Raw genomic sequence first — 25,871 nt, 5'->3', positions numbered from 1 at the left:
CCTGCCCATCAATATACTGGTGCATGTGTTTAAGGACAGGAATAGTCCCACTGAAGGAATAAGAGTTTCTAGGTTTGCTCAGACATAAAACTCAAAGCTCATTCAAACAGAAAGCAAGGAAAAACTTCAAAGAAATCCCCTGTGAGCCTAAAAACTGCTGAGTTTCACACAGCTCCAGTAGACAGGCATAAACCATAGGCTCATCTACACTACTGATACAACCAATTTTGTGCATCTAGTTTCTGACATGCCTACCTGACCTGAATACAGAAAACACAGTTTGAGCAGCTTTATGCTACAGGTGCACAGTGTATTTATTGTGTTTGACCATCCACTGATACCATGCAGCCATGTTGAGATCAGTGCACTCGGTGGGAAAATGTGAGCAATTATCCTATCGCACACGAGTCTGGATAGAGGATTTGGGGTGCTTTTCAAGATTTTCTTGTCAATGTCCTCTGAGATGGCCTCCTGCCAAGAGAATTGGGAAGTGGAAGTGCTAAACTGGTTTACAAAAGCATAGTTAGGGGTTCTCATCTGCACTACAAAAGGATCAGGCTAGGTCCAAGTTAAAAGGATGGTGATTACATGGGTTAGCTGCTAGGCAGCAAACGTTGGTACACGCTGCAGAGCCCAGAGTTAGGAAATGTGTGTCCATGTCACGTGTGGCTATGAACTAGGTTTGGAGTTAATCATCCCATAACCTGGCAACAAATATGATGAAAGACTTTAGTACAGACAGGACTGAAGGAAGAGCTTTTGCACAGCTTGGGGCAGAAAGTATCACAGTTCAGGAAGCAAGCGTGCAGATCCTGGGGAGACTCAACGCCATCCAAAAATTCAGAGAGTTTGTGAAACCACGTTGAGATCTGCCTCACAGTGGCATTTTGTTCACTTCTAGGCTATGTCTAGACAGCGGTGCTATTTTGGGGTATCGGAAGTATCCCGAAATACCAAGTCCATGTCCTTAAATGCGCCCGTTATTACAAAATATTTTTCAATGTATCAGGCAATGTATTCTGGCATCCCTATAACCCTTGTTCCACGAGGGATAAGGGACTTGTCGGAATTGTGCTTTATTTTGAAGTTAGGTGATGTGTAGGCAGCACCAAATTTCGAAATTACCTCAGATTAAGCTATGCAATTTGCATAGCACAAATTGTGTAGCTTATTTTGAGGAAAAAGTGTTGTGTAGACTTGGGTATGTCTACACTGCACCCTAAAATTGAAATAAGATACGCAAATTTTCACTACACAAATTGAGTATCTTATTTCAAATCTATTCCAAAATAGCTTATTTCAAAATTTGGCGTGTCTACACAGTGCCAGATTTCGAAATAACACACTATTTTGAGCCATCCCTTATCCCTTGTGAAACAAGATTTACCGGGATGGTGAAATAGCATGTCCATTGTTTCAAAAAATATTTCAAAATAACGGGTGGCTTGTGTAGACACGGAGTAGCTATCTCAGGATACTTCCAGTATCCCGAAATAGCCACGCAGTGTAGACATAGCGCTAGTGACCAGCCCACATATAGAAGTGTATGAGTCTGCTATTACCTTTGCCTTTTAATTTGAGAAGTGGTGTCTTATTCATCAATAAATAGAGATCCTGAACTGAAGACTCGCACTAGTAAAAACATATTTCATGGGATCCAAATTACCCTTGAACATGTTTTGTCATCAACCCTGCCACAGGCATAAGAACATAAGAACGGCTGTACTGGGTCAGACCAAAGGTCCATCTAGTCGAGTAGCCTGTCTGTCGACAGTGGCGAGCACCAGCTGCCGCAGAGAGGGTGGACCAAAGACAATGATCAAGCGATTTGTCTCCTGCCATCCTTCTCCATCCTCTGACAAACAGAGGCCAGGGACACCATTTCTATCCCCTGGCTAATAGCGTTTTATGGACCTAACCTCCATGAAATTATCTAGCTTCTCTTTAAACTCTGTTATAGTCCTAGCCTTCACAGCCTCCTCTGGCAAGGAGTTCCACAGGTTGACTACGCATTGTGTGAAGAAGAACTTTCTTTTATTAGTTTTAAACTTGCTACCCATTAATTTCATTTGGTGTCCTCTAGTTCTTCTATTATGGAAACTAATAAATAACTTTTCTTTATCAGCCCTCTCCACACCACTCCTGATTTTATAAACCTCTATCATATCCCCCCTCAGTCTCATCTTTTCTAAACTGAAAAGTCCCAGTCGCTTTAACCTCTCTTCATATGGGACCCGTTCCAAACCCCTAATCATTTTAGTTGCCCTTTTCTGAACCCTTTCCAAGGCCAAAATATCTTTTTTGAGGTGAGGAGACCACATCTGTACACAGTATTCCAGATGTGGGTGTACCATAGTTTTATACAGGGGCAGTAAGATATTCTGTGTCTTATCTTCTATCCCTTTCCTAATAATTCCTAGCATCCTATTTGCCTTTTTGACCGCCTCTGCACACTGTGTGGAAGTTTTCAAGGCATTCTCTTTTAAAGAAAAATCTCCCTAAGAGCAAAAGTACATTAGCAAAAAAGGAACTCAAAGGGATTTTGTGGCCTGAAAGGCCATGGCCCATCTTCCCACACTGCCTCTCACATTCTGGCTATTCCCAAAGTAGTCATAAGTCATGAAAGCAAAGTAAAATGAAATGTTTTATTAGGTTATTTAAGGAAAATCCAGGTTAATGTCAGCATAGAAAACTTTACATGTTTCTAACTGAAAAGTCTCCGTTTTTTTAATCTCTCTGCATATGGCACCCGTTTCAAGCCTTTAATCATTTTCATTGACCTTTTCCAATGCACATTTTTATTAGCACAACCGGACCCACATGATGAATGTTGTAACACTTTAATTAAACTGATATTATTAAAGAGGAACAATCTTTGTTTTTAAACAAGGCCTAAGTGATGTAGGAGCAGAGATCCAATCAGTGGGACTTGTGCTCACAAATCACTTAGGTGCTCTTCAAATTCCACTCTTCGCTGGTATTATTACTCTGAAAAATGGTTCTGTAAAAATCCAGTATTGCCAAGCCCCACAGTTGTATTGCTGGTCCCACAATAATTAGTATTTTACTTTTAAGTTCCAGCTTCAGGAGCCAGATGATATGAAAATTAGGATGGGGCATTAGAAATATTATTTTCTTGTGGCAGTAGGGGAAAGAGGAACGGGTAAAAGAAGCAATCTTTGGCAATCTGAAGTAAATGGAAAAATAAAATAACAGGTTCAAAACATACTGTAAAATATAATCAGCATAATTGTGACTGAAATTGTTTTCTGAAGAACACTCTGGATAATACAAACCAACTTTCAATTGGCATTTTTGTCACTGGATATCTGTGGCTGAGGTTGCCAATTTCCTATGGTTTTTTGGCATGGTATGGAGAGGATGATAATGAAAGTGATGTGCTAGAAACCAGAGGCGCAAAACTCAAGAGCAGGGCTGTGGTAATGTCCTTCTTTTTCAAAAAATTTAAAAAAAAATCAATACAACAAGTTTCAAGATTCGTCAAGTTTTAAAACTCCCATATTATACTCAAACTCAAGAGCCCTGCTGATGTTTTCACTACACACCCACCTACTCCATTTATACCACTTCCCCTTTATCACATGTTTAGCAGCTGGTATCTTGATTCCATTTCTCTTGCTTATTGAAGGTTGCCTTCATTGTAGGTGCATGGACTGGAAGAAGCCATGTGCGTTAAGATGTTTGTGGTCACAAAGCTCTAGCGCCCTCTAGAGCTTTCCAATTTCAGCATGGCTTTAGGCCTGGTTATACTATGGAATTTACATTGGTTCTCCTGGCCAGTGACCTGGTGAAAGACCAAGGCTGTCCACACTGATCTTTTCTATTTTCTTATTAGCTGTCTTTGGTAGCCTTGATCAGTGTTCCTCAACCTTTTTTTTTTATAAAGTACCCCTTTTCTAAAAAAAATAAGTACCCCCAGTACCTACAGTTTTCAGACACACACAATTTTTTTCTACCATTGCAAAACATTTGTTTAAACAACTTAGTAGTAGCTAGCCAGGTGATTACATTTTGGGGTGTAAAAAGTACAAAAATAATAAAAAGCTGTAAAACTTAACACAAAAATTCAGTTTTCTCCAAATTTCAGTTGTTCTGACGTACCCCCCAGACTTCTCGCGAGTACCCCTAAGGATACTCGTACCACTGGTTGACATTGGCCTAGATAACCAGGTATAAACTATACTACTGGTCCAGGCAGAAATGGACAGTAGAGTTCCTTTGGCTAGGATTTTCTTCATGTGCTTGCCCAAGGTCTCATTCATCTAGCTTTAAGGAGCTGTCATTTTGTCACCTTCTCCGTGGACACTGGAAATGAATGATTTGGGGTGGAGAAGACTGTATCTCAGTGTTGCCAGCTCTCATGATTTTATTGGGAGTCTGGTGATTTCCTGAAAGCCACAATTTCCTGGAAGCCACAATTCCAGGAGTCAAGTGATTCTATTAGGGTACGTCTAGACTACAGGCTTTTGTCGACAGAGGCTTTGTTGACAGATACTGTCGACAAAGCTTCTGTCAACAAAGAGCGTCTAGACGACATCCAGTTCTGTCGACAAAGCAAGCCACTTTGTCGACATGAGAATGTAGACGCAAAGGACAGTGTAGATGCAATAATGCCTTCTGTCAACAGAACTCTGTTGACAAAAGGCATTATTCCTCGTAAAATGAAGTTTACCGCTGTGGACAAAACTGCCGAGTTCTGTCGATGTTATGTTGACAGAACTCGGCGGTAGTGTAGACGCAGGTGTAGGTTTGTTGACAAAAGTCCACTTTTGTTGACAAAACCCTGTAGTCTAGACATAGTCTTAGAATCTCAGTTCTCAATGTTTTGAGAGAATAAATCTCTAGCCCTTGTGTTTGTGGAGGAAAGCTGAGGAATGTGACCCCTAAAGTTCAAAAACTAGAAGGCAAATGAAAAGAACCTGTCATTTTTCAACTCTTGTGATTCTGCGGCCTTACTTGTGGTTTCTGAACACTTGGGACTGGAGATACTGCACTGCCGTCAATGTGCTTATGGCACCAAAACTCTCTTTTTCATCAGACTCTGACAGCTCATTTCCTCTTCTGTGCTGGTTGCCTGAAGAGGGGTGTGGATGGTGGTGAATTGTTTGAAGCTCATTGAGTTTATCACCTCTGGTTTGTCTGCCACATGAGTCAGAGGTGATGTTGATACACAGGTGGAAGAAGACCTGGAGAGCAGTTGATCTGTTTGAGCCCACCCTTTGATAAAGCAGTCTTCAGTCTTCAGCCTAGGAGTTCTTTAGGGCCTCTATTTGCACCTGGATTGTCAGGGAGCAAACGGTGCCCAGGACAATGCTTTTCACCCACACTTAGCCAGAAGTTTTTTACTTTTTCTTTCAGATCCAGACTGCCCCCTGGATATCCAGCCCCTTAGAATCTCTAGTCTGACAGCTGCCCTAGAAAGTGCTCTTCTTGAGACTACCCTTTCATAACTCCCAGCAACTTCAGCAAGTGCTGAACATAAAAGCTCGTGGACACTATACTATGGTGGAGAGGGGGAACTAGCTTTTTGTTTGCTCTCAAGTGAGATTCCAAGCATTGGCCATCCTGTTACAAACATTTTATGGCTTGGGTCTTGGCTGCCTTGGAGATGGTTGCTCCATATGGACACTCGTGATAAGTGAAATTCACCACAAGACTTGAGCAATGTGGGACTGGAGCAGGATGTTTTTGGTGGAGGTCCCTAGATGCTAGAGCCCTGTCACCAGAATTCACTTTTGCGCTGCATGGGGAGGAAAAAAACATCCCTTTATGATGGTATATTCTTAATGTGTGTTTGCTGACTGGTGGTAGTCTTCACTGGTGGTGGTCTTGGAGCTCACAGGCTCTTTGATTAGTTTATAATCCTTCTATCCCTGTAGCATCTGATACCTTTACTCATGCTCAGTGGCATCTTACACTGCCAATGGTCCCATAGGCTTCTTAATACCCACTCTACCTGAGGAAAGGGAGCTGAATCAAGCCCTTAGCTCGTACAGGCAGCCTCCAAATGAAAAACAAATGGATTCTTGACGTGAACAGGAACACTGGCGGGGTAAGGTGCCAATTGGTATGAAGAAGGAAATCAGGATCTGTTTTAGTTCTCTTCATTTCCTGGGATCTCATCTCAGAGTTGTCTTTGGTTGTTGCCAGCCACCTGTAGCGTGCTGTGAATTTTGGACACTTGTGGGTGTTTTTTAGAGACTTTCATGTTCCCAGAAGCGTGGGCAGTGGGTGCCTGGTTTTGTTTTTGCTTTTTTTTTAATTAGGCTATTAAAAATCGGTGCAGATGGCACCACCCGTGGAGAATGAGTATGTTACTTTTGCAGTGCGGTGACGTTCCAGCCTCCTGGGGTGAGCAGGAGGGCTCGAGGTAGCTGCTAAACTAGAGTCCAAGCCCCCAGGCACATGGGGATGTTTTCATTTTAAGCCAGGACATCATTAAAACATGAGCAGCCATAATTGCATCATAACACTAGAATGCCTGTAGGCAGGAATAAATGCTGGGTGTGCTAGACCAGTGGTTTTCAGACGACGGGTCGCAACTCAGGACTGGGTGGTGGAGTGCCAGGCACTTGGTCTCATTGCTGCAGGGGATCAGGTGACCAGCAGGGGTGCTAAGGCAGCTACCTGCCTGTCCTGGCACTGCAGACTGTGTTGCACCCCCGAAGTGGCCCGCTATAGGCCCAGCTTCTAGGTGTGGAGCAGAGAGCACACAGGGCTCTGCACACTGCCCCTGCCCTGAGCACTAGCTCCACACTCCCTTTGGCTGGGAACCTGCTGCTGGCAGCTTCTGGGGGCAGCATGGTCTGCGGTGCCAGGAGAGGCAGGAAGCTGCCTTAGCACCCCTGCTGCACTGCTGACTGGGAGCCATTCAAGGTAAGTTCTTCTTGCTCCAACCCTGACTCCCTCAAAGCTGGAGCCCCCTTCTTCACCCCCAAAACTTTAATCCTCAGCCCCACCTTGGAGCCCACACTCTAGTTTCCTTCAACTGGCTCATGAGAAAAAAAAGTTTGAAAACCGCTGCAGTAAAGCAATAATGGCCCTATATAACTTCTTTCATGGGAAGATCCCAATGCATGGTATACAAACCAGTTCATCTAGCCTTGCAATATTCCTGTGATGTATTATTCCCCCCATTCTGGAAAGTGAAGGGACTTGCTTAGAGGTCACACATGGAGGAGGGGAGCAGACTTGAAAATATCCAAGTCCAAGATTTCCAAACTGAACTGCTTCATCGGAGGCTGCTCAAGTCATATTTAGGCATCTTCATAAAAATGACTTGATCCAGTGTTGAACACCCCCCCAGGTTATACTGTCTTCCCTAGGAGCTCAGCATCTCCAGGCCTCTTTTATGTAGGTACCGAAATGTGGATGCTATGGACCTGCAGTTAAATACTTTGCCTGAAGCCTTCAGTCTCCCAGGCCTGTGCTTTAAACAAGCCATCCTTTCTCCTCTGACTGGAATAAACTTTAGTGTTATTGGCAAAGGGAAATTATTCAAGCTTCCCAGCATTTGCTCAGGGTTACAAAAATGGGGGGGGGGGAGGTGAACTACTATGATAAAGAATCAAGGACATTTTTCACTCAAACTCACTGTGCCTCCTTAGTAAAAAGGGGGGTGATAAATTACACACAGTGGGGCTGCTCAGAACATTGTCTTCCAAATGGTTTCTTTTCGAGAAAAGGAGGCAGTGTACAATGGGAGTCGTGTGCTTGGGGTGCACAGCGGGAGATGCCGTCCTAGGAGGGGGCCCAGGCTACAGAGAAGAATGGGAGCCTGAGGCACCTCAGCTACAGTCCCTGTGAGGCCTTGGGGCAACACTTCAGAATCAAAATATTTGGCTTTTTGACTTTCCATAGAAAATGTGATTTCTTTCCACAGAAAAATACGTTTTCCAGTCAGCTCTAGTCATGATGTTGACTGGTTTGATGCCAAACGTAGACCATTTCCCCAACACTTGCATGGTTTTACTGTTCTGTTCGATATTTGAGATCTGCCCACCTGTGGTGAGCTTTTCAATAGGAGTTTTCAGTAGAGTATTCCCTCCTTGCCCTTCATGATGTAACAAGCCATCTTAGTCATGTGGTATTGTTTCTATTCCCTCGCTCGATGACCAGAATATTTAAAAACAGTGACAGGGCATTCAGTCCTTTTCACAGCTGCACATTCTTACATATGCCTGGACCTTTGGCTTTACTGTACTTACGTAGAAAACAAACAAAATGACAGCACCTAGTGGCAACCACCTAAGAAGATTCATAGCTTTCACTTGACTATAAGCTAACAAATGTTTCTTCTGTATTCCCATGTGCACAATCCTGGCCATTGCAAAATCATGAATCAGGCCCTAAAAAATCAGGAGAGTGGCTTAAAATAGTGAGATTAACCTCCCCACACACCTGACATTTGCGATTCCTTTTATTTACCATTGGGTGTTGTAGCCTTTACGATTTGTATTTTAGAACTTTTCTCCACTTTTCTCCACTTTGGAACTTTAGAACTTTTCTCCAATGTACATTCTTACATAAGGCCTGAGGGCTTGAAATTTATGTAAGAATGTAAATTGAGATCCTTTGTAATCACATGATTCCAGAAGCACGGACTTGAAGAAAAACAGTTAATATCATATTGGATAGCAATACTTGAGTAAATAATAAGCTTTTGTTCAATGTGCCAGGCACTTTCAAAACACAAATGAAGTCACTGTCTTTCCCTACAGAAAGAAAATAATTAGATTTGCCTACACTGTCCCCCTCTGGTGGTGCCTAAGCCATCTAGAGATTAATGAGTCTGCTACAGCCTTAGCTAAGAGATAGCTGGCTGTCATCTCACATAGTACAGTAGAAGCTCACAGACTAAGCTTCACAGGTCCAGAGTTTGCTCCTGACTACTGAAGTCTGTCATGATTACAATAACACTAGGACAAACCATCTTGTCTAAAACTACTTAGCATTTATAATGTCTGTGCATAGCAGTCAGGTCCTTGGTTTTTAATGGGCTCATCTGGAAGACTCAGCAAACTATATCAAATGTATTTAATATGCCACAAGAAGATGTTTTTAACCTTACGGTGATTCAAACTCAGCAATTCCAGCTAGTGTGAATCGCCATAGCCCCATTGAAGCCAATAATGCTACGTCAGCTGAGAAGCTGGCTGAAGGTGTTTCAAACTTGATCTTCCTATTGCAAAAAAAAACCCCTTTGAAGTTGCATCTAGTCTGGTTTTCTTTTATTTCTTTCCCCCAAAGGCAATAAATATTTTAGAAGAAAAGTCTTGAATTTCACTGTAAGATAATCAATGTACAGTAAACTCTTCAATGTTTCTTTCCTTCCTGTCTCCCTGTCTCTCTCCTATTTATAGTTTGATCACTCACGGCTTTGGAACGCCTGCAATATGTGCTGCCCTCAGCACTTTCCAAACTGTTCTCAGTGAAATGCTGAACTACTTGGAAAAACACACGTCGCACAAAAACGGAGGAGCAGCAGAATCCGGCCAAGGACACGCCAACTCGGAAAAAGCCCCCCTGCGGAAAACTTCAGAGGCTGCTGTGAAAGAGGGCAAAACAGAAAAGACAGACTAGCTACATCAAACAGAATCTATTTCCAGAGAGTCTTGCTGCTGATATTTTTTTTCTTTTTTTAAATATATATATAAATATATATCGTTGCGGGTGATTTATCTCCAGTGGACCAAAAAAACAAAACAAAACAAAAAAAAAAGGTGGGGGAAGGTGAAAAAAGGAAAAGATAAGAAAAAAAAAACACCCTGAGAAAAAGCAGTGTACAGTAATTGTGTGATGAAATTGTCACTTTTTTATTTCTGTTGCGCTAAACAATTTTTTTGTGCACGTAGTGTTTGATCGTTCCCAATGATACACTAACACGGTTTTTTATAAGCACTTCCAGACTCAGATAAGATGGCATGTCTGATTTCTCAGGGGCTAACCTGAAGCACTTTCTTATCCAGCAGCATAGGTAGGGATGGGAACGCACCAGTGTCATGGGATACACAGATTTGTCATCATAATGTAAAACCGATGAACCTGGGTCATCAGCAGGTGGGATTGAACCTGGGCCCTTCAGAACTAAAGCCATGTGCCTCTACAGCATGAGCGAAAAGGCTAGTCATCTCTATGCCTCTGGGTCACAATAACTTTACCCATGCAATGGATAAAATGGAAAGAGTGCCTCCTTTGTCCCACCAAGCTGGCCCAATCAGACGGCCATCAGGAGACAGTATGGAAACTTGAGAAGAAGATGAACCTTTATGTCCTGGGAATAATGAACCACTCAATAATTGGGCTGTACAGCCCTGTGTGGGAATTTATGATACATCTGCATTGGCATTATGCCAAAGCAAGCCAGGTAACTGTCCTGATCATTCAAAAAGCAGCCCTGATGCTTCTCATGTGAAGGCCATCACCCTCTAAAATGCAAGAGCTTTGATCGTTCCAGCGAAAGCCCCAGTAACTCCAACCATTGGCGGTCAGATTGAATGAAAGGCTTCTATCCCTTATTCCTTATTGGACCCTAGTATTGGCAGATACATTTCAAAACTGAAAGCCACCATCTCTGTGTCTGTGTTCAAATAGATCGATGCAGGTGGTTGGAGAGATCTTTTGTTTTGCTTTGATTTTACAATGTTTTTCTTTTCTTCGGTGGCTTGTGTCTGCAGCTTGATTGTCTTTAGCAATGCAGCTGGGACTTGGGAGGTTCCAAAATGCCCACTCCAAGGTTCTAAAAACAAATAAAAAATCCCATTTCGAACAAATTATGTCTAGGGATAGATTGGTTATGTCCTCAGCAATCAGAGCTTTAAAGGTCTTGCTGACGTGTTTCAAAAGCATCACTTTACCACCTGCCACACTCATCATCCAAAATGGAGACAGTCATAGGATCCTCTGTGTTCAACTCACTTCATGCTAAAAGGCTACATCTACACTGCAGCACTATTACGGGATACCGAAATAGCTATTATTTGTCTTTTGAGCACGCCTGTTATTTCAAAATATAATGGGCTCGCTATTCCAATGTCCCTGTAAACCTCATTCCATGAGGAGTAAGGGACATTTCAGAATAGCGATTTATTTTAAAATAAGTGCTGTGTATACAGCAAAAAAAAAAAAAAAATCAAAATAAGCAATGCAATTTGCATAGCCCAAATTGTGTAGCTTACTTTGAGCTAAGGGTGCCGTGCAGATGCACCCAAAGTGCCTCCAATCTGATTCTGCTTTTGCCTTGGGTTAATGCCATTCCGCCAATTCATGCCAATGGAATTTCATTAGCTCACCACTTCTTTTTTTAAGGATTCCAGCATGTCTCTGTTGGGTAAGAAAAAATATTGTTTCAAAGTGTGGCTGCGAACAGGTAGATCAACCAAACTTGAATTACAAAATATTGCCTTCAGAAAGAGTTGAAGTATTGGAGGAAGAAGCCAATTGTGGCCCTATCTTTTCCTATTTAAACCACTGGGAGATATGTCATTCATTTCATTGGGAGGAGGATTCTAGGCCTTTTTGACTACTTTTATTGAGACTGATTGAGTTTCAAAGAACCTACCAACTGTTAAAGAGTCATTACTGAGTCATATTTGTGGAAGCAATTGTGAAAGACAAATGTTTTCATGCAGCATTTGCAATTCAGACATTGCAGGATTCTGCTAGAGCATGAGAAAATGAAATACATTAGGCACTGACTATAAGCAAACCAGAAATTCATGCATCAATTTTCATTCCCAAGCTGAGAGAAATACAAAAAATAACTAAGTGCATGTCTACACAGCAGGGCTAAAGTCAAATTAAAATACGCAACTTCTGCTAAGTCAATTGTGTAGCTGAAGTCGAAATAGCTTAATTCAGCTTTTGGCACTGTCTACACAGCAGAAAGTCGAAGGAAGAGAATTCTTCCTTTGATTCCCTTACTCCTCGTGAAATGAGGGTTACCGTGAGTCGGAGTAAGAAGTCCTCCAGCTTGATATTATTTCAGAATAAAGGCTTGTAGTGTAGCCTTGCTTGTAGTGTAACACTATGCTATTTCGGAATAACATCAGTTATTCCAAAACAACACTACTCTGTAGATATAGCCTAATTAAACAAAAAAAGCTATACTGTGTGTTCAGCCTGACTCCCCCAAACTGTTGGCAGTTACAGGCACTCAGTATTTCTCAGGATTTGGCCCAGATTTTTTAAGAGGACAGTAACCCACTGATGTCAATTTCTTTTTAAAAATATCGATCTCTTTATGAAAATATAAGGAAATTCAGTTGAAAAATAAAAAAGGCACATTCCCTAGCTCTGAAAAACTTGAATAAACCAATATTTTTCCATAAGCCGTGTAGCTTGTTCTATGAAATGGGAGGGGACCCTCTACTAACACCTTCTCAATTTTCCCCCCATTGTTTTCCGTTCACATTTCAAAATCTGAAATACGTAGTAAAAAGACATCCAAGTATCTGTGGTCATGAATTCTGCCCAGATACTGCATTCAGTTAGAATATTGACCAAATATTTAAGCCCAGAAATAATACTTACATAACCCTATTGATAGTAATATGGTATTTGATATATATTCCAATGCCTCTATAATATTTACCTTTTTAAAATACTTACGTTTTCTGTTGGAACACAATCACTGACTGTCAATGGACCATATTATTTGCATCTTACATTACACTTCTACTCATGTAACATTAATAGAAATTATGTGCAACTTATTAAACAATTATGTTCTGTTGTCTGCGAGCAATTCTTAGAAAGGAATCTTTTAAGGCCTGACCCAAAACATGTGCAACTCAAGAGATTCTTTTCATTGATAGTTTTTCACACTGATTCTTATAGCTCATGCTCCTCTTTCTCTTCTTTGATCCCCTCATACCTTCTGAATGCAAAATACTTCAAACCATTTTTTGGGAACCCAATTGAAGCTCATGCATTCTCTGTGCATATTTATTTGTTCTCAGTCTTTCCAATGAATTTGTTTATTTACTTTTCAGGGGGAAAATATTTTAAGTGCTGTTTAAATGGCTGGACTTTTCAAAGAAATTAAGAGAACTAGGTGTGAAAATACCTTCAATTTCAATGGGATTTGAGCAACTCATTCCTTTAAATTCTTTGAAAATCCCAGGCTAAATTCTTATTCACCCCACCTATACATGTGAATGTGCACATGCAAACAAACCTTTCTCCTTCTTTTCCTTTCTTTCAGGCCTTGTCTGGATAGAAAAGTTGCACCAAAGTAACTGAACCGATTTAAAATCAAGCTACTTACACCAATGCAAATGCACTGAAACTAGTTTCAAACTTGCTTAGGTCATTTTAGCTTTTTGAGGGTTACTGCTTGTTTCAGGCTTGCCACTAGAGAAAAGCATGACAATCCATTCATAAATGAGATCAGCCTGAATGATGGGCAATGGCCCAAAGTTTGATTTAAAGAAGAATCGAGTATGTGGAGTGTTAATCTAAACTATACTCAAATCCATGTGTGCCTTTCTGATTAAAATTAAGGCTAGAACAAGCTCTCGCATGAGATATTCAGGAATTCCTTGCTCTACCCAGGTGAGAAATATCTTTCTCATGGCTGAAATCTAAGACAAAAAAACCCCAACATTTTTTTAACCCCCAAAACAGATTTGTGGTTCAAGTTTTGCGTGAATGTTTGAATCAGGTCTCTAGATAGCCTAGCCTCTGACATTACAGCCGCTCTGTTAGCATCTGCTCTCAGTGGCAACACTATTAAGAATCTTTGCACTTACATGGCATCTTCCTTCCAACACACTCTGCAAAGCTTTGTAAAGTCACCCTCAGAAAACCCAAGAAATGGTAAATAAATTAGTTTAATTCTTCCTTTGACAGAGATGAAGGACCAGATAGAGCTACTCTTACTTTGATTCAGTAGACGCTTATTCTGTGAGTAGTCCCATTGACTAATAGTGATGACCTTAATTCACTCGGAGTAAGGAGAGCCAACACTCACCCCAAGTCATTTGCCCAAGGTCAGACAGTAAATCAGTGACAGAACTGAAAGTAAAATCCTCTCATCCACACCTCGAGCCCCTGTGCTAAATATTAGACCACCGTGTTCACATGTAGCACTTCATAATGTTATTAAAAGCCACAGATGCATATTAAGGAGAGAATAACATATGCCCTTTACACCGCAAGTAGGGAGAGTTTTAATGGAATTCCTATGGTGGTGAGTGAGCCCAGAAGAAGATTAGTCATATCTCTACCAACTAAAGTGTGAAGACCTCAGAGAGACTTGTTCTTGATGCTGAAACACTGGCAAGCAGATTTCTGCAGCTTTTGTGTCTAAACTCCTTGCTAGTGTCACTCCATCATTTTGATAGAGTGACACCACAGATGAATTCGGCCCCTAACTTGCCCCCACCGTAGGTGAACTCCAAATATCCATTGAGAAAAGCTTGTCAGATCTCCAAACCCAACAAGACAACCATTCTTTGAAGTTTCTCATCCAATTTTTACTGAAAGATATGACACTCAAACACAATAGTCCTCTCAAATTGTCAACCTTTGTGTAAATATTGCCCCAGATCATCTCTTCCTTTTGAAATTGACTCCCTGACACAGCTACCGTGTAATTAATGAAATGGCATTTTTATTTCCTGGGAGTTTGTTATCTCTGAAAGCTTTTTCTCATCATATTAGACTTTTTTTTTTTTTTTTTGGTCTTATAAATCAGCAATCCAAATTGTCTGGTGATTAATTCCAAGAAAATCTGACTTTCTTTTATCCTTCAGAGAGGCAACTCTCCTGCTCTAATTATTTACTTTAAAGGAAGAGAAAAAACAGTATTAATAGATGATACAACCTTGCTACACAAAGGAAAATCAATGACAATAATTATTTAGGACTGTAATTATAACCATCTCCTCTCCTCTGCCTCCATTACAGAATCTACAAGACTCAACATATAGCTGATTGGGAGGGAGAAGAATATGATTTCATTTCCTTTGCAGAGTGAAAGTCATTTTGAAATAATCGACCATTTTTATTGGTATTGTTTTTTTCAAAATTTGATTTAGTGTGTACGAAGAATTCCATTCTGTACAGCAGCTGTTGTGATTGTATTAAATGTGACTGTGCACTTGGTCACAAACAAGCAATGTTCGATTTATTGATTTGGGATTAGGTTTTGATTTTCTCCTTCAATTTAATTTAATTTAATTTATAATTCAGTGTTAAAAAAACATAATACTTTGTATTTCTATTTCCTATACGACAGGTCTGTTTTACATGAGTTTCTGAGGATAACAACCACATCCAATTGAACATTTCATGGCAATAAAATCTATGTTGATTTAACCTGTTGTCTGATGCTAGAAAATAATTTCTGTGTATGAAGACAGTCATGGGTATGTCTACACTAGCCCCCTAGTTCGAACTAGGGTGGCTAATGTAGGCATTCAAAGTTGCAAATGAAGCCCGGGATTTAAATATCCCGGGCTTCATTTGCATCTTGCCGGGCACCGCCATTTTTAAATCCCCGTTAGTGCGGACTCCGTGCCCATGGCTACACGCGGAATGAGGTATTCTGGTAGTTCAAATTAGAGAGCCTAATTTGAACTACCTACTCAATGCCTCGTGTAGCCACGGGCACGGAGTCCGCACTAACGGGGATTTAAAAATGGCGGTGCCTGGCAAGATAAAAATGAAGCCCGGGATATTTAAATCCCGGGCTTCATTTGCAACTTTGAATGCCTACATTAGCCACCCTAGTTCGAACTAGGGTGGCAGTGTAGACATACCCTATGTGACAGAAACCAGCACTACTATATTATGTACTTGTATTGTAGTAGTACCCAGAGGATGCCCCAACTAAGAATGAGGCTCCATTGTGCTAGGCACACACATGCACTAAGAGACAATATTTGCCTTAAAGAGCTGACAGTCTAGATAGATGAAACAAAAAACATGCAAGTGAAGGAATGGAAGTATCATACACCCATTATACAGTTGGAGAACAGAGGCTTAGAGAAAGGAAGTAGTTTGCCCATGCTTACGTTCTAAGTCTGTAACAATACCAAGAGCTGAACTCAGATCTCATGAGTTCCTACATAGTGCCTTAGGCACATGTCTGTGAGAGAACCTAAAAAGATCTGAAATTCAAATTCTCTTTTGGGTGGGTAATCAATGGTTTGGCTGATCGGTGGGTACCAACTGCAAAACTCCAGTCCATATTCAGATCCAGGATTCTGAGAAGCATTCAGATCCATGTTGTACAAAATTTTGCATCTAGATCTAAATCCCAATTTCTTGGACATGTTAGTTCAGCTCAGCTCCATCTTAAATGTTCATCTGAATTATTCAGAGCACTCGGGTTTGCGAAAGTTTTGCTAGATATCACACAAGAAAAGGCTTTGCAAAGGCATTTCCTGGCCATCGTGCTTCTAGCGTATAAGAAGGATACAGCTTGAACATATCCTGAACTTGGTTGTCAAATCCATTCCCTTTCCATGCTATGGAAAACTATCAAAGTCCAGGCACATCCCATTTTCCTGTCACACCCAAATCCAGACCTTGCTTTAAGTTAGGATAAGAGGAAGCTGCATGCCAAATTTGCATACCTAGGTCTTACTGTTTAGGGAGTTCTTGAAAAAAAATGGACTGGCAGACAGACACAAGGACAGAAGCAGACTTTGACTGTGAAACATGGAACCCAATCTTAGCTGACTCCTCAGAACCTAATGAAACCTGTTAGGACTCAGTACTAAAAGACCAATGTCATCACTATAGTCAAGGCCTGTGTGAGAGAGATTACCTATCTCATTGCTTATGGACCTAACAGAATGCTGCTGGATGATATCCATTGTCCATCAAGCATGCATGGGGCCAGAACATAAACCTGCACAACACAGGCTACTGAATTAAAAAGCCCTGACATCTGGTTCCCCAGACAAACACAGTGGTGGTTTCATTACATGGGTCATTGTGATCTGTGTTTGCTGCACATTCCATACCACGTTATGCTTTATAGGAGGTAAAGGAATGCGTATTGTCTGTAATGATGTGGTCCAGCTGCATGGTAGGGACTTCTATGTCCTTTAAGGCCTTCCACAATGTGACACCGTCTACTGAATTGAATGCTGTCTTCAGACCAACATACACTGCATTCAGGGGCTTTCTGAACTCGTGAGGTATCTTTGATGACAAGCGAAGGGCAAAAATGGCATCTCATGTGGACCTGTTCCTTGTAAAGCCTGGCTGTTGGGGATGATTCTTCCAATGCAGCAGAGACTCTAGGCATGCCAACAAAACGTGCACAAACACTGTCCCTGGAACGGAATCCTGGATAATTGGCCTGTAGCTCTTATATGCCCTGGGTGGCCCCTGGCCCTTATAGAGTGAAATCAGAATACTGTGCTTCCACGTAGTTTGCAACATTCCAGGTCTTTACATCAGATGAACGATGCCCAGAAGCGACTCTGCCCCAGGATCAAGAGAACATTTTAGCAGCACTGATGGGATACAATTATCGCTTTTTTTGGTTTACAGATAACACACTCCTCTTCATCCAGTGGTGGGGTATCAGTACAAATGTCTGCATCCAGAACTTCAGTGCCTGCCAGCTCATGCAGATCTGAACATGCAGCAGCTGGAGGGTAGCTCAGGACACGATGGTAATGTTCCTCCCAGTGTGAGAGAATGTCATCATCCCATTTACTCGGATGGCCTTGCCTGTTGTTCAAGATGTTGTTTGTCGTCACGGCTTCTTGACCTCTGAGATTGAGGCTGGCGTGGGATGTTTTCTCCAAGTCACCCCTGCCTAAGCAAAATTTGACATCAGCTGCCACTTGGTGATAATGTGCCTTGTGATTGCATGAGTGCCAGGGTGCTTAATTTTCACTTCACTCATTATGAATGTGCTTATTACCATGTGGCATTCAATTTAGTTATTTGGAAGGCCTCCTCCAATTGTCTATAGCCAAGTGTCTACTCAGTGGATTGGTTGAAGATAGAAGTGAACAGGAAACAGGCCATCTCCATGTTATCTGACAGATTAGCTAGCGCCAATAATCTGCTGCTGATGTCAATATAAAACCTGCTGGCAAAACCTGGCATGCAGTGTGTGTTGATGTCAAACTTTGTCATCATCCCAGAGGGCTTACTTGTTTTTTGGAGCACCAATGTCATACAGAAGACCACTTGATGATGATCTATATTTACCACTCATTCCACACTACATTATGTTCTACAGGAGGCAAAGAAATGCCTATAATCTGTAATGATGTGGTCCAGCTTCTTCTGAGCAATGTCATCATGAAAGATCTATGACATCTGGAGTAAATAAGGCTGGTAAGTAATAGTCAGCATGGAATTGTAAAGAATAAATCATGTCAAACCATTCAGATAGCTTTCTTTGATAGGATAACAATCCTTTTGCATAAGGGGAAAGTGTTAGATGTGGCTTATCTAGACTTTAGTAAGGCATTTGATACAGTCTCACAAGATCTTGCTCATTAGCAAACTAGGGAAATACAATCTAGATGGGGCTATTATAAGACGGGGGAATAGCTGGTTAGCCAACCTTTCCCAGAGAGTAGTTATCAATAGTTCACAATGATGCTGGAAGTGCATAACAAGTGGGGTTCTTCAGGGATCCTTTCTGGGACCAGTTTTATTCAGTATCTTCATCAAAGGTTTAGATAATGGCTTAGAGAGTACACTTAAAAAAACTGTGGATAATACCAAACTGGGAGGGGTTGCAAGTGCTTTGGAGGACAGGATTCATAATGATCTGGACAAGTCAGAGAAATGGCCAGAAACCAGGAAAAAATGGAGCAATAAGTGTTCTTATTATTTAACATTCCACCAATTTTTGCATTGTGCAAACTTTGCAAGCCATATTTTTTTCTGCCTGATCATAGATAAAGGAATATAAAAGCATTGGGATAAGAACCAATTCCCAAGGGACCACACTAGAAATACTCTATAGAACAATGATGCCCCATTTGCAGTTACTTTTTCAAGATTCGTGAATTAGATACTTTGTGATCTATCTACAGTAAAACTACAATTGTCCGGCATCCAGTGGTCTGGCACTCCTGATAGTCCGGCACCAACTGGAACCCGGAAGTGCTCTGGCCGGCCGGACAATTGGAGCTGCTCTGCCCCTGGCTTCCCCAAGTCCGCCACCGGTCAGTAGCGGTTGACTTGGGGAAGCCGAAGGCAGAGCATCTGGGGTGCTGCTGGGGTGGTCCCACAGAGCCACCCTCTCCCACGCTGCGCAGTTCCCCGACGACTTCCACCCCCACCACAGACTCCTCATAGCCCCCCTTCCGGTACTCCGGCATATCTGATAAACTGGCACCCCGTGGGTCCTAAAGGTGACAGATTATCAGAAGTTTACTGCAGTATATACTGCATTGATTTTGGATAGTGCTACTTTTTTCACCAGTTACACAGAACTAAATAAAAATGCCTTCCATAAATCTTTTATGTCAACACAGTAATCTCTTAAAAATGAAGTAAAATAATCAAAACAAGCTATATATTTTAGGATTCAGATTTTTAAAGGTACTTAGGTGAATAGGGATGCAAATAATAAGTACACAATGAGATTTTTGAAGGCTCCTACGAACCTAACTCTCAGTGTGACACTGGGCCAAAAGGGCTAATGTGATCCTTGGATGTATAAATGGGAATGCTGCACAGGAGTAAAGATGTTACATTACCTCTATATTTGGCACGGTTGTAATCACTGCTGGAATACAGTGCTCGGGTCAAGAAGCATGTTGAAAAATTACAGAGGATTAATAGAAGAGCTGTGAGAACAATTAAAGGATTAGAAAACATGCCTATTAGTGATAGAGTCAAGGAATTCAATTGATTTTGCCAAGCAAAGAGAAAGTTATGAGATGGCTTGATTACATTCTATAAGTATGTAACATGGGAGACAGAAACATGGTCTCTTCAATCTATCAGACAAAGGTAAAACAAGATAAAATGGGTGGAAGTTTAAGCTAGAAAAATTCAGACTAAAAAAGGTACAAATTTTTAGCAACAAGGATAATTAACTGTTGGAGCACCTTACCGAGGTTTGTGATTGGTTCTCCACCACTAGAAATTTTAAAATCAAGGTTGGATTATGCTCTTATTTAGTAATTCTGAACCATGGGTACGTTTACCCCTCGGAGTACTCAAAGGACTTCCAGGAGATAAATCAACTCATCTAAATATTTGCCTCGTTTTGCAGAAGGCAACATAAAAAGCACCATCAAGTCCCTACAAATTAAAAATTCATACAGACAAAATGAGAATTTTTCAGTAACAGTGTGTGATGACACTTTTTATGCCTGATTTTGTAAGCAAGTAGCTTTTAAAATAAGGTGACACTTGGGGCACACAAGACAAATCTGACTCCTGAAAGGGGAACAGCGGTCTGGACAAGTGGAGTACCACTGATCCACAGCAATAGGAAATGAATCAGGAATTAATTCAGGGAAGTTCTATGACCTGATATATGCAGGAGGTCAGACTAGATGATCACAGTGAACCCTTCTGGCCTTACAATCTGGGAATCCTGGTGCTTTCCAAAACATTACCCAATATAACGTTCATTTGGCAAGATCTATTTTCTACACAAGCAAGTTTTGCTACCATCCTTTTATTCTTTACTGATGGCATCCCATATCAGCATTCCCACATGCTGCCACTTTTTACAGTGTTCCTCTCCCATGTCTGCTCAGAGGTACTGGCTGGCGCTCAGGCTTCCTCGCTTCTACCCTACGACATCAGCAAAATTGCCTATCTTGTTTCAGACCAGGGGTGGGTGGCCTGTGTCCCATGGGCAGCATGTGGCCCATTGGAATTCTATGTGTGGCCCACAAGACATTTTATTTATCATTGCCCACACAGTTATCAGATTCTGCTGGTTTCCCTTTGTGTATTTTTTTCCTGCTGATATTACTAAAGTGACACGCATGTAAAACAAGGGCACATGAAGTGAGGAGCATGCTGATTGCACATAACATAGACTGTGAGAGCCATGCTCTCCCTCTGCATCCAATCAAAGCGCTGTTCAGTCGGAACCCCCCACAAATTCTAGGCATGCAAGCACAGTGAGCAAAACTACCCTATCCCAGGAGACCATTTTGGTTATGACAATCTTGTGGTCCACTGAGAAGAAGGAGGGGCACTCATGTGGCCCACTCACTAGTCTAGGTTGCCCATCTCTGTTTCAGACTTTTTTAAGGAGGTTTCATGAATGGGAAAGCAGTTTGATGGGCAGCAATGAAACAGCGTATTGCCAGAGCAGGCTGAGCAAGAATGGTAGCAATGCACATTCTCCAAGCCTGCGTCCGTTTCTGGATCCATGGCTTTGAAGGCCCATCTCTAGGAGGGACAAGATAATTCAGTCAGTGTGTCCATAAAATCTTGAGCCACTCCTAAAACTATTAAAAGACGTGTATGTATGACCTAGATCCCTGTAACAGTGATCACAAAAACTCATTTTACAGAAACCACTCTACAGACAGAAGATAATGACTTTTGCTTAGTACTGATTTGGGCTGGATTTGCAATAATGACCTTGACGAAATACTCCACGGCCCATTACTGTTCCCACCTGTGAGCCATCTGGGCTCCATATGTTTTTATGAATACATATTTAATAAAAATATTAATTAACCACCGTAGGCAATGTCATTATGACCACTGGAATGAAGGAGTCATCAAGACATAAAGAATTTACCAATTACCATATACTGTGGAGCGAGTAATAAAACCGCATGAGAAATTAGCATTGGTCAACATCTGTTGTGTAAATGGAGATGAAAGAGCTATAGATAGACTGTTGGTGAGTCTACTTAGTAAATACAGACACTTTCAAGCATGATGGTATGTTCAGAGGTGAAAGAAAGCAGGTGTGCCCTGGTGCACAGCTCTGGGAAGTATTGGCTGAGCTGTGGCAAAAGCCAGCAGAGAGCTACTTAAAGAGCAATCAGGGACCTGGGTTGCAATAAGACAGTACCTGTAAGAAATTTTAAGTTACTTAAATGCACTTAGGAAGGAACAATCAGTTCCACACATCCAAAATGGGAAGTGATATCTAGGAAGGAGCACTGTGTTGGGATATGTAAAATGAATAAGGGTCTGGGAGAGTGGTAAGGAGGACAGCCACAGAAGGCAATACCCTTGAACATGCTCTTTCTCTTCATTTTTGCAGCCTAGAAAAACAGATAAGCATGTAGCTGCTCTACTTTGCTGTGTCTTTTGCTTATCCTCACTGGTGCAGTATAAAATAATTTCAGGGTTAAATGTCTTGTAATCTCTGTAATCTGTTGATTTAGAAAGTTTGTTGTGAAGAAAGTTCTGATTCAATCAGAAATTTTGTAAATAGTAATTAGGGACGGATATAATGGTATTCATTACTGGCTTATTAATATTCATTTCATGGGAGTTAACATTACTAAATAAGGCTTTAGGAAAAGTAGCGATAGATGTGTGAATTAACATACTAAAATAGATAAAAGGGTGTGATCGGTGCTAACTTGTTGCCACTTGGATGTTGTGTTGAACTTCCGAGGTAAATGTGCATGGGCAATAAAGCAGTTCCGTTTACCCCATCCACTCCTGAATTGCCTGTTTCTTTTCTAACACACTGCAGAAAGGGATTTAAGGATCACAGTGGACCACAAGCTAAATATTAGTCAACACTGTGCCACTATTGCAAAAGAAGCAAACATCATTCTGGGGTGCTTTACAAGAGTGTTATAAGCAAGTCATGAGAAATAATTTTTCCATTTTACTCTTCGCTGATTGGGCCTCAACTGGACTATTGTGTCCAGTTTTGGGCTCCACATTTCAGGAAAGTTGTGGAGAAATTGGAGAAGGTCCAGAGAAGAGCAACAAAAATGATTAAAGGTGTAGAAAATATGACCTATGAAGGAAGATTGAAAGAATTGTCTTTGTTTATTCTGGAAAAGAGAAGACTGAAAGGGGACACCTGTTAGCCGATGGTCAGGGCAGTGCGTGGTATGTGTGTGTGTGCGTGTTATACACCCGAGCCTTCAACTGCTAGAACTCAATGTTCCTTTGCAGCGGGCAGCCTAGGGAAAGCCGATGGGTGCCCCAAAGTTTTACGTCCGTGTCTTTAGTTGCTAGGACCGGGTCCCTTTGCAGCGGGCAGCCTACAGGCTGACAGACACCCCAAAGTTTTACATCCGTGTCTTTAGCTGCTAGGACCAGTTCCCTTCGCAGCGGGCAGCCTACAGGCTGACAGATGCCCCAAAGTTTGCAGGGAGAGCTTATTACACCCTTGTCTTTAGCTGCTAAGACCTGGGTCACTCCGCAGCGGGCAGCCTATGGAAGGCTGACGGATGCCCCTACGGATCTGCCCCCTGGAGGTGACACAATCCAAACGCCCAGCTCTGCCTGCGTCTGCCCTATGACCGGCTGGAGTTCTTTTAAATTGTGTTTGGTTCTGTTACAGCAACTGAAGGAGTCAGGTTAAAACTTAACCAGTTACAGGTTTATTAAGGAAACTTATAAAGCATGTGGTTACAATGGCTATTGCTCTACTTCTTAATTATTGACAAATACAGGTCTTAAAAAAAAAGAAAATGGTTACAAAGGAAAGAGAAGGTAGAAAATAATGGTACCAAGTGGCAGCTTAATCTTTAAAGAGCTCTATTCTATGCATGCACTCAAAACAAAAGGACACATAAGGGCACAATTTTAACCCCCTTCTGCGTCTCTCAACTCCAGCATGTCAGGCCAGGGCTGGTCCCTCAATTCCTAGGAAAGACGAATACGAGGTGGAACCTTGGGAGGCCAGTCACCTAGCCTGACCAGCAGATAGATGGTAGATTGACGCTCAGAGTAAGTGTGCTGCTGGACCCATCTTTATACCCATAGGGGCCCGTATCCTCTTTCTTATCTAAGATGCCAAATTGTGTTGGTCCATCTTTGTGACGCCAGTTCTTACAAGGGAGTTTCAACTTAATTTACACTTGCAAGAGAGATAAGTAAATTGTGAGTACTGGACATTCTTTACTGGGCGGGAGATTCCTCCCCCCGGAAGAGTGCGTGCTCGTATCAATATAGGTGCCAGCCAAAGCAGTTCTCGTAGCCTCGAGGTCAACAATTGGCATATCTCTCTTTACAGCCTTCTAGTGTCACTGTGAGCTAGCATATCTGGGCCTCCTGTCAAGGCTTCAAAGACTATGCTGATTTTACTGCTCTGTGTGTGCCCTGTATACTCCAGGCAAGCAAGATGGATGTTACAGGTGGGGATTCCTGTCTGGCTACAATACCACAATAGCTTTCAAGAACCTAAAAAGGTGTTACAAGGAGGGAGAAAAATTATATTTTAAACCATGGTATGCCCACATCTTGAATACTGTATGCAGATGTGGTCGCCTCATCTCAAAAAGGATATATTAGCATTGGAAAAGGGTCAGAAAAGGGCAACAAAAATGATTAGGGGGTTGGAATGGGTCCCATAATAAGAGAGATTAAAAAGACTGGGACTTTTCATCTTAGAAATGAGGAGACTAAGGGGGGATATGATAGAGGTCTATAAAATCACAACTGGTGTGGGAAATGTGATTCCATAATATAAGAACTAGAGAAATGAAATTAATAGGTAGCAAGTTTAAAACAAACAAAAGGAAGTTTTTCTTCACACAGCGCATGGTAGGCCTGTGAAACTCCTTGCCAGAGATGGTGCTGAAGACCAGGATTTGAACAGGGTTAGATAAATTCATGGAGGACAGGTCCATCAATAGCTGTTAGCCAGGATGGATAAGAAAGGTGTCCCTAGCCTCTGTCAGAGGCTGGGTATGGGAGATGGGAAAAGGATTGCTTGAAGATTCCTTGTTCTGTTCACTCCCTCTGGGGCATCTGGCATTGGCCACTGTTAGAAGACAGGAGGATACTGGACTAGTTGAACCTTTGGCCTGACCCACTATGGCTGTTCTTATGTTCTACTTTCCTTAATCTCTGATGATAGGACAAGATGAAATGGGCTCAAATTGTAGCAAGGGAAGTATAGGTAGAACATTGGGAAACATTTCCTAGCTGTCAAGGTGTTTAAACACTGGAATAAATGGCCTAGCAAGATTGTGGAATCTCCATTATTGGAGATTTTTAAGAGCAGGAATGACCTAGATTTTGATTGGTCCTGCCGTGAGGGCAGGGGACTGGACTTGATGACCTCTTCAGGTCCCTTCCAGTTCTAATATTCAATTATTCTGATATATAATGGCAGCAAGGGGCTTTGCACTCTGGATAGACAGACCCACACTAGTTCACTAAAAAGAGCCATGTGACCAGAGTAAATTGGGTGGTGGTTCAAGCCCTTGAGTATGTATTACAGAAGTTAGCTTAAGATGCTGCTATGACCACGTGGCTATTTTTATCTCCCTATCTCAGTCAGAGTGAGCACTTGTCTGTCTACCCACACTGAGGAGACATACCCATTGAGAGACTTAACAAGCTTAATCTGTTCATCTGTTCAAAAAGTAGATTGAAAGATGACTTGATTATAGTGTATAAGTATCTTCATGGGAAGAAAACATCAGGTACTAAATGGGTCTAGTAGAAAAAAGGTATAACAAGAACCAATGGCTGGAAGTTGAAGCCCTGCAAATTCCAACTGTATATACTATATATTTGAGTGAGTTTGTGTGTCTGTCTGCTTGTCCTTCTGTCTGTGAGTCAGTTTGTTCAAAAACTCCTCCTGAGCGGTAAGAGCTAGGAACACCAAATTTGGTATGCAGCTTCCTCTTATCATAACTTAAACCAAGGTAAGATATTGGTTGTGACGGACAATGGGATATGCATGGAATTCAATTGTTTCTCATAAAATGGAAAGGAAGGCATCTGCTGTC

At 41.6% G+C, this 25,871-nt stretch overlaps 1 protein-coding gene across 1 annotated transcript in view; it reads left to right on the top strand.

Annotated features, from left to right (window-relative positions):
* TFAP2D (transcription factor AP-2 delta) overlaps window positions 1-14,613 on the top strand; it is a 58,927-nt gene extending 44,314 nt beyond the window's left edge. Inside the window, exon 7 of the mRNA XM_006137022.5 lies at window positions 9,384-14,613. Within this exon, the coding sequence (XP_006137084.2) occupies window positions 9,384-9,603 (220 nt within the window). The 3' untranslated portion in view covers window positions 9,604-14,613. The remainder of the gene's footprint in view (window positions 1-9,383) is intronic.
* The last annotated feature ends 11,258 nt before the right edge of the window (window positions 14,614-25,871 follow it).

Source organism: Pelodiscus sinensis, chromosome 3 (assembly GCF_052426305.1).
Source record: "Pelodiscus sinensis isolate ZL-2025 chromosome 3, ASM5242630v1, whole genome shotgun sequence".
In the NCBI taxonomy this organism is placed as follows: domain Eukaryota; kingdom Metazoa; phylum Chordata; order Testudines; family Trionychidae; genus Pelodiscus; species Pelodiscus sinensis.
Note: the sequence above shows the minus strand (reverse complement) of the source record. Positions and strands in the feature narration are given on the sequence as shown.